This window comes from Pinus tabuliformis, chromosome Q (assembly GCF_031772625.1).
Source record: "Pinus tabuliformis cultivar Carrire ecotype Pingquan chromosome Q, CPIR1, whole genome shotgun sequence".
Taxonomy (NCBI): Eukaryota; Viridiplantae; Streptophyta; class Pinopsida; order Pinales; family Pinaceae; genus Pinus; species Pinus tabuliformis.
The window spans coordinates 472,369,933-472,379,670 of NC_142296.1; the positions used below are offsets into that span (position 1 = coordinate 472,369,933).

At 37.4% G+C, this 9,738-nt stretch overlaps 1 protein-coding gene across 1 annotated transcript; it reads right to left on the reverse strand.

Moving 5' to 3' along the window:
* Positions 1-605: 605 nt before the first annotated feature.
* On the reverse strand, positions 606-2,919 carry LOC149220250 (protein Brevis radix-like 4). Its single transcript, XM_089387032.1, has 5 exons — positions 2,484-2,919; positions 1,911-2,266; positions 1,130-1,271; positions 743-1,020; positions 606-651 (listed from the first exon to the last, which is right to left on the reverse strand). The coding sequence occupies exons 1-5, from the start codon at positions 2,604-2,606 to the stop codon at positions 606-608; spliced, it is 945 nt and encodes a 314-aa protein (XP_089243158.1). The 5' UTR covers positions 2,607-2,919.
* Positions 2,920-9,738: the final 6,819 nt, after the last annotated feature.

Sequence of the window (9,738 nt, forward strand, 5' to 3'; positions counted from 1 at the left end):
ATTTTTTGATTAAAAAATAAAAGGTTATTTTCTCTTTGTTTTTTTTATTATTTCTTGATTTAAAAAAAAAACAAGATTTATTTTCTCTTTGATTTTTTTAAACAAACACAGATGAAATCATCAAATTAGTAATCATGCAAACTTTGTATGAGGTTTAGATTGAATTTGAGAAAATATTTACACCTTCGGATGTTTGATACCATGCTTCATAGGAAAAAAATGTACGAGATGGTGATTAAAAGTTCTTTGACAGATTTTTGTTGCGTGAGATCATATGAGGCGTTCCTCATAGGTACCCCGTTCGTCATAAGTACCCCTCGGAAAGCAGCAGTGATATCAAATGACAAATCGTATAAAAACAGATATTCCAAAATGACAACGTACAGCATCACGGGTAACATAAAATATTTTTATCACGCAAGCCTTATGCATATCTTACTAAGTACGGTGCGGCAGTGCACACCAACTTTTATTGGTGGAACATGTTTCAAATTATTAATAGTAATGGCTCCGGATTATGACTAGACAGCGCCCGATGATACTAAACGCACCAGTCATCCTTAATATCACAGGCGGTATTGTTCAGATGTATTTCTCGTGAATTCTTACGCGATTTTCTTCCCACCACAATCTGGCTTGCATCTCATTGAACTAATCACAATGAAATTAGAATGTAAATAAACTCAAAATCTTGACACAGGAGCGAAATGATTGAAGTGAAGAATAAATAAAAGGACTGTACCTGAATTTGAGGCGCTTGATTTTCTTTAAGCCGGTAAGGGAACAGTGAATGATAACGTAGACGCCAAGTGCATATTCTTCAACCCACTCTCGTTCTTGTTCTTGTTCTTGCTCTTGTTCAATCGATTTGTCTCTACTCTGCAAGTCGTCGGACCGGTCCACATCGCGAGAAGAATTTGTTATTGATGTGTGCAAAGCTCTTCGAAGAAGACTCCCGTCTTCTATCGGTGGCTCAACCGAAATGCCTGCTGGGGAAAACTCTTGCTTCTTCGGATCTATCTGTAAATGATGATATTATTATTAAATACTCATAATATGAGTTCGCCATACAAGCTGGATCAGCCAAACTGGTAATATTCATTTCTTAATAATACTTAATGTGAGCTACCTCCTCCAGATCAGGCTTTGGAATAGTGGGAACCGCAGCAGACTTATCTTTGTCGTGGGCTTGGACATTGTAAAGCGTCATAATTTTATCGTAATTTTCCGCCCACCAATGCTGTGCTTGCCCTTCGCTGAAGAACTCGCGGCTGAAAGGACGAAATTTGTTTTTAGAAGGCGTTAAAGACTGGAAAAGTCTTTCAGTAAATGGAATATTTTCTAGAGATCAGAGCACAGCTTCCCTTATCCATCCAAATCTATAGCAAATGTGCAGCCGGGACACTACACATAACAATGAGGCATTTACGATGACGAATTTTGATTTAAAAACACGTAAAATGATTGCAAGTCAGTCAGGAAATTACTGAAGTAGATCCGAATGCTTGAAATTTTCCGATAAAACCAAAAAGCAAAACCCCATGCGAACTAAAAGAGGAGACACAAAAGAACAGGTAAAGCTTTCTGTCCGACGAACTTAGAACTGGAAATTAAGGAATCTAGAGGGAAAGGTTGGAGCTTGAAGGCTTTAATGCCGATTCTTCCATGTGAATAACTTCAAATTAAAGCGAAATATGCTTGAATTTATGAAAAGTCCCATGCGAACTAAAAGACACAAATGAACAGGTAAAGTTTTATGCTGGACAAACTTAGAGCCGCAAATTAAATAATCTAGTGGGAAAAGTTGGAGCTTTAAGGATTTATTGCTGATTCTTCCATGTGAATTACTTCAAATTAAAGCGAAATATGGTTGAATTTATGAATAAGAGATACGAAAGTGATTTCATTACCTGAATCTGATCCGCTTAAGTTCATTTCCTCCTCCCCTGAGAGAAACTAGAGTGATGAGGACGCCTGGTTCGACCTGTGATGTCATTTCTTTGGATTCCTCTTTTTCGATCATTGTTTCTACAGGCCCCGACGAGGTATGGAGCATTGGCTTGCCGTTTTTTAAGGTTTTGGGGTGCATATCGCCGAGAACACGACGCTGACAGGAAGTGCTCATAAAGCTCCACGCCGGTGTGGAAATGGGACTTCCTCCATTCGGCTTTGCCCTTTCGGATCCTGCTTCTGATTCTATGCCTCTTTGCAGCTGTCCTTCGCGGCTAAGGTTGGACACAGTGCTAAGCCCATGCGCTCTGGATAACTTTAACACCATATCAGAACTAAATCAGAACTCGATGGCCTTACAGTACATTCCTTTGTAAGTGTACAAGCAGGACTGACAGAAGGAAAACATGGCACTAATTTACAGGAAACGCTAAAAAGACTGCGTAGGAAACTACCGATCTATCCTGTAACTTATACGAGTAATTAAATTAATTTCTGGATAAAATTCTAGAAAGATACTTTAAACTTTAAACCTGAGCAAGATTCCTTATGGCCTCCCTGGAGGCAGCTGATATTTGAGTGCCGGAGCCATCCTCGTCTGCGACAACCAACGAGTCATCATTTAACGACTTCGAACACGTGATGCACGACAGCATGATGCGGATCGGGGGAGAAGCAGTCCTTCTAAATGATCAGCCACTGCTTCAAATGGATTTTCCTTCAACATTTACTATACAAGGCACTCGGAACAAATATTTTCGCCCAATATCTCTGCGAAACACCAAAGAAAAGCGAAAACAGCAAGAGTCATTCACTGGGAGCACTGAAACGCCAAAGAGAATACAGTCCCCTTCCCTAAAACCTGACCAAATATCACTATACTGCGCATTTGACTACAACGATCGCCGTAAAGGATTTCACAGCAATTTTTTAAATCCTGGAACTTGCAAACGAAAATGTTCAGAAAGATGGATTCATCGGACAAAATATTTTAGATAACATTCAAACAGCAAAATTTGACTATCTTCTTAACCAGCATGAAATTCATCTTAAATTGTGTAAAGAAACATGAATTTACCTCAGAATGACATTAAATTCGGGCCGCAAGATTCAACTCCGACTCCTTTTTCCGGACCCTGGGAGACCTTTAAGCTCCTTCTGATCCGACCCCTCTGTATGGACGGTCCCGCTCATGTGCTTCCGACAACAGAAAAAGATGAACATTTTGTTTCTTGAATTTAATATTAAATATAAATTGGTCTCTAGCGCCAGAGTGGTGGGCCCTGTCCAAAAGTTGGCAAGTTCGATAATTAAAGTGTTCGTTGGAATAAGAACGTTAGTGTTGTGTCTCTTAGATGTGGAAACAGGAGGGAATGTTCATAATATGAAAACCGGGGAGACACAATGATTAGCTGCCTAAAATTATTTAAAAGTTCGTTCAATTGTGGCACCACTTCTCCACAATTATAACTATTCCAAAAATTATTGTGATGAGGATTCCGGCGATGATAACTATTCCATCTTATTTTTTGGACTATCACATCATTCTACGTGGCAATTTAGAATTTTAATTTGCAGTCGTTTTCTACGTTTGGTAAAAATAAAGTAGGACTGACTATAAGGCAAGTAGATAAGATATTTGTGAATGCTACTCTCCCTCTCTTTTTGTGAATACAATTCATTGTTATCTTCCTCGTGGCGATGTGTTTGTCCCACTCGTCCACATTGTTAGCAACTTATCTAATTTTTTGCTATAAATTTCACACGATATTAATAGAGAGGTGATATCAATTAATTATATTAGGTTTTGGTTTAGATATATCTAGAGAGAATTTTGTTATATGATTAGATGACTCTTTCTTAACTATATATAAAGATTAATTATATTTAGGAATGTAGTTGGTTCCAAGATGCTAGAGTTGCATTATTAAGTTTATTAATGTTCTTTTATTTAACTACATAACTTTGATTGCTTCAAATTTAATGCAAATTCTGGGAGTGTTTAGCATTTAGCATTTGCTATATGTTATGAGGTGTTTGAGATGTTTCAATGTGATTTATAAAAGTTAATATCAAGTTTAAATTTAAATTATTGATAAATTAGTTGATGAAATAACTACTTAAGTGTGAGTGAAATCTTAATGTCTTATACCAATAAGATTAATGAGACTTGCTAAAGGCCTTATAACGATAAGATCACGCGACTAAGATTCTTAAGAAATTTATGTTAAGTGTGTATCACTAGATAATAACAAAAAACCTGAAGAAATTCTCACAGAGATTAATTTCATTAAATATGATCATCTTTGTTGTTTGGGTGATCGTTTTGCAATGCTTTGATTAAGGTTTCGGTTAAGTAATGCTAGGAATCTTTTCATTATTATTGTATTAATACAAAAGCCTCAAATATAGGGCATTTTTCTATCTTCCATTCTTAAGAAGAACACTTTGTTGTCATCATTATTATTAAACAAATGTTTGTAAAAAAACCCTCTCTAGGATTTCATATTGAGTGGAGGTGTTTTATTATTACTAGATTCCTAAGTTACCATATATTGGCTATGTTCCTTTGACTGCTTAAGTAGTTCTTATATTCTCTTGGGTGTATGGAGTGAAATTTTATGCATGTGATCCTTCTTTACTTTTCAACCCTAAAACCCAAAAAATGTTTTCCTCAAATTTAAACTATCCATGGATTTTAAGGGGATTATCCTCACATCAGTAGGGGGATTTTAAGGGGATTATCCTCATTTGAGGAGTGGGGTGGAATGATGAAACAATCCATGAGATATATTAATTTTCCTAAAACGTATTTTAACCATGATATTTGTCATCATACATTGATAACACTAGTTAAACCTCTCCAATTATCTACCAGAAAGGCCACTTATACTACTATAGTGCACTACTCCAACATCATCTTTAGTGTAACTACTCAATGTGCCCCCCCCTCTCTGCAAAAAAAATACACAACAAAAAAAATATTACAGATGACACTACACACAATGCATTGGGGGCATTGCTTCATGCATCGTGTTTATGTTGTTACATTCATTTTCGAGATCATTTTTTTTCAAATATTCCCTTGTTGACATCATCATAGAGGCAAAATGACATTTTCTCAAAGACTTTCCACATCACAAATTCCCAAAACAATCTACTTTTACACTCAAATTTGCATTATTCTTGGTTTGAATGTGTGCTCTTTTGTGTCTCAGTAGTGTTGTTTCACATAATTTCTACATTGATATTGTATAGATGGGTGTTATATTTGCATCATAGTGGTGTTGTATTGATCAGGTGCTTAAAATTAGGCTCAGAACCCAAAGTGTCAGAATATCTATAAACTTAGCATCAGATTGAAGAGCTCGTTATCCTGATTCCAACAGTGCAAACAACACTCGAATCCAATCTCGTATGAAGAAGTTAGAGCAAGTTAAAGTTCAGGTTTGACTTGGATAGATGCAAGAAAAGATGACGTGGCACAGATCTTCAGTGAATGGGGAAGCACTAAGTGGCAGAGCACCATTTTCTCGTGCATGTCACAAATCACAATTGCAAGCGGGTCTGCATTAAAAATCGATCCGAGAACAACCATGGTGCGATGCTATAAGGCAGGCGGGAAGGCATTTAGGAATCGGTCGTAGGAGTGATGCAATGGATCGTAGTTGCAGATCAGCAAAGGGAAGGCATTATGGAAAATTGGCCCCAACGTACCCGGGTTGTGATGCGATAGACAAAATCATAGACCGCAATCACAACTTGCAAGAAAACAAAGACCTGCATTAGGTTATCTATCGATTACGAAATGCGAAAGGATCTTCAATGCGATGCGACTTTAGGTTCTGCTTAATACTCCTGTCGGGTTTGCCACATCGCAATCACACATCGCTCACTGTGTTCACAATACCATAAGAAAACCGTGTTTTTACGCCAATTTTGATTTGGGATAAGACAATTGACCGACAGATTATGGCCCGCTGCGCTCTGAAAATTTCGACCAGTTAAGGCATTTTTGGGGCTGATTTGTAGGATCATGTCGGAAATGGGGCAATTTGTAGAGCGAATAATGAGAAAACAAGGGGAAGTCATAAATTCTTCAGTTTTCCGCCAAATTGGATAAAGAAAGAGGCTGGATAGCCATTTCTTGACATTCTCGACTAATTGGAGCAGGTTTCAGAAGCATCTGAGCATTGTAAACATAGATTTGTACATTTTTTAGCATAATAGAGAGGCCCAAGCCATTGGAAGATGGTCCAAGCAGACGTAGCCCAGGAGGGGTGAACTCCTTTATGATGTGCATGTTGTAATGTGTTTTTTATGATGTTCTGTACATGCTTATGCTGCTATTTAGTTTCTAGTTTATGTTAAATTGCTCATAAAATTAACATAAAAACTCTTCATTTTACTTGCAAAAATTCATGAATCCTTAAGGCAAGAGGGAAGAACACCCCAGAAGAAGGTAGTAAAAAGTTCATACAAGGTGTTGTGAAAGATTGGTACTATGGCATACAAATTGGAGCTTCCTGTAGCATCCCGAGTGCACCTAGTTTTCCATGTTTCATGCTTAAATAAGGTTATAGGTGACAAACTCCAAGTTCAAACAATGTTTCCAGAACTTGACGAGGAAGGAAAAATCATATTGGAACCTGAAGCAGTCACAGAAACAAGAACTCGACAACTATGAAATCGATTAATTTCGGAGTATCTCATCATGTGGAAGAAATTACCTGCTGAAGATTCCACATGGGAGGGTGAGAATTTTGTATTAGAAGTATCTAGAACTACTCAAGCATTGAGGAAAAAATTCTTTTGAAGGAGAGGGGCATGTTAGGTCCCTATAATACTAGTAACTCCCCCATTGCTATTGTCATTGTAGCCCTTATTTTTATTTTTGTGCCCCTATTGCCCCATATTGTTATTATTGTGCCCCATAGATGCAAACTATTGTTATTGTTGTGCCTTTATATTATTATTGTTATGTCAGATTTGATTATATTGTGACCCCCTAGACTCCTATATATAGAAAGGAGGTTTTGTCATTTATATCCTCTAGGAATTATTCATTTGTGTAATGTAAAGGATGTTGCCCCCTCAAAGAGGCTAATTTTGAAGTTGTTGATCTATCATTTCTTCTATTTTGTGAGCTAGTTACATAGCAGTAGAAATTATGGTGTAGATTTGCAACTGCTCATGAAGTTTTAGTAAAAAAACATAAGACACAAACCTACTCTACTACTTTGCGAAATTTAATTCACAATTCAGAAAAAAAAAATCAGATACGCAATAAGAAATAACATACATGAACACAATATTTTTCCTCGGAAATGAATTTGCCAAAAACCCTAATGTTTGCATGAATTAATGTGATGAATAGAGATGTATTACAATTGATTTCCTCAACTGAGCACAACTTGCAAGTGAATAACCTATCTCTCTACTCACGAAGAAGCTCTAACCCAGAATTAGTCATTTTTTGCCTCTGCTTAATCCCATACTTCCTTGTGCAATTCCTTGAGAAATTAGCCCCCTATTATTTAGGAATTTCTCCAAAATGGATTGCGCAATTCCCAAGGTTGATCATCTGATTGCATGCAACATCTATACACTCAAGACTAGTCTACAAATGACGTTACATTGCCTTGGAATCTCCACCACAACCGGGGAACTCGAATTCTCTACATGCACTAGCTATTTTTGGTTTATTGATCAGTTGACTAGATGATCAATGAGTTTTACTAAAGTCTGACTACACAACTGACCTTCCACCATTTCCTCCAATAGTTGGAACTAGTTTAACTGAAAACAACTTGAGATAAGTGTCTTTGATTGCTACAAATTATCAATCACACATGCTTAACTAAACTATAACTTCTCCAACTCGAATTTACTGAGTAAACTGGGTAACACAAGCCATGTCACACAAGTTAACTACATCCAAGTGGTCTGTTGATGTGGAAATTTGAATTTTTTCAATTCAATCAAGGCAAAATCAAATTGATAATTCCTTGCTGCATTTTTCAACACTCCCTCTCATCAATAAAGGGATTATTAACCACCCCTATCCTTCACCTTTGGAACTTGAAATTCCCTCTCGATAAGGCCTTTTTCAAAATGTGAGCATCTTGTTCCTATGTGTGAATGTAATGAAGCAACATTATCTACCTCTGCACACAATCCCATAGATGGTGATACTGGATATATATATGCTTGGATAGATTATGAAAAACATGATTCTCATAGAGATTAATGCAACTATGATTATCAAAATAGATTAAATTTGGTTCCATCATCTAACCAAACAATCCAACAAGTATCTTTCTTATCCATATTGCCTCACATGTTGCTTAACTTGCAACGATGTATTATGCTTCTGCCAAGCTGAGTGCCACATATATTTGATTCCTGTTGTATTAGGAAAAGTATGGGACCAACACTATAAATTCCACTTGATGTACTCTTCTCGTTTGATGGAATCCCTACCCAATTTTCATTTGTAAGTCCACACAACTTCACTCCCTTTGTTCGTCTATACCATAGTCCAAACCGGGTAGTTCCTATGAGGTACTTTAAAACATGCTTACCTTCCTTCCAAAATAATTTGGTTGGCCTAAACATAGCTTGGTTCAGCCGGTTAACTGCATAACACATATCTAGTCATGTGTTCACAAGATACATGAGTGAACCTACTAGCTGCTGATAAATGGTAGCATCCACTTCTTCACCTAAAGTGGCATCCTCCTTCCTCTAGTTGGTCGCTAGAGGCATCTCCATGGGTTTGCAAGTCTCCATGCAGAATCTTTGAAGTATCTCGTTGGCATACTCGCCTTGAGAGAAAAATAGTTCCCCATATCCTTGCCATACTTCCAACCTGAGCAAGTAGTGCATGAGAACGATGTCCTTCATTTCAAACTCCCTTGCAAGGTCCTCCTTGCAATATCTCATTAATTGTTCATCACCACTTAAAATCAAATCATCAACATACAAGACAATAATAATAAATTTCTTTCTACTAAGATATGATAGAGGTTTTCATTCGCTTCACTTTTGGTGAAGCCCAAACTAGTGAGATCACTATCAATCGTGTACCGAGCACATGGTGCTTGTTTCAGATTGTACAACACTCACTTGATTCTGCACACATGAGACTCCCGATCAAATATATCAAAGCCTTCTGGTTTCTCGAGTACACCTTCTCCTCAATAATCCCATTCAGAAATGATGTTTTTACATCCATCTGGTGGACGTTCCACCCCATCTACACAGTCATAACAATAATTGATCTAATAAATGAGTACCTTGCCATAGGAGCAAATGTCTCCTCAGAGTCAATTCCCTCAACTTGAGAGTACCCCTTGGCCGCAAATATGTCCTTATACTTCTCTATGCTTCCATATGTTTCCTGGTTCACCTTTAATATCCATCTTGAACCTACAACTGATTTATCTACTGGTCTTGGGACCACTTCCCAAACACTATTCTTTATAATGGATTGGTATTGCTCCACTATTGCATCAACCCATATAGGTTTCTCAACTGCTTCTTTAAAAGAGGATGGCTCAATCTCTACAAGATCAATCATTAGAGCCATGTATGTAGTGTATCGATCAAGTGAATTTCTCTGCCTACATTGATTTGAAGGGGCACCCACATTCTCCCTCGCATTGTGCACAATTAGCTTAGCTTCCCTGGTTCTTTTTCTGCCTTCACTGGATGGTTCTACTTGATTGGATGTCTCCACTATTCTCTCAACAATTTGTGGCTTCTCCACAACTTCTTGATGTTCCT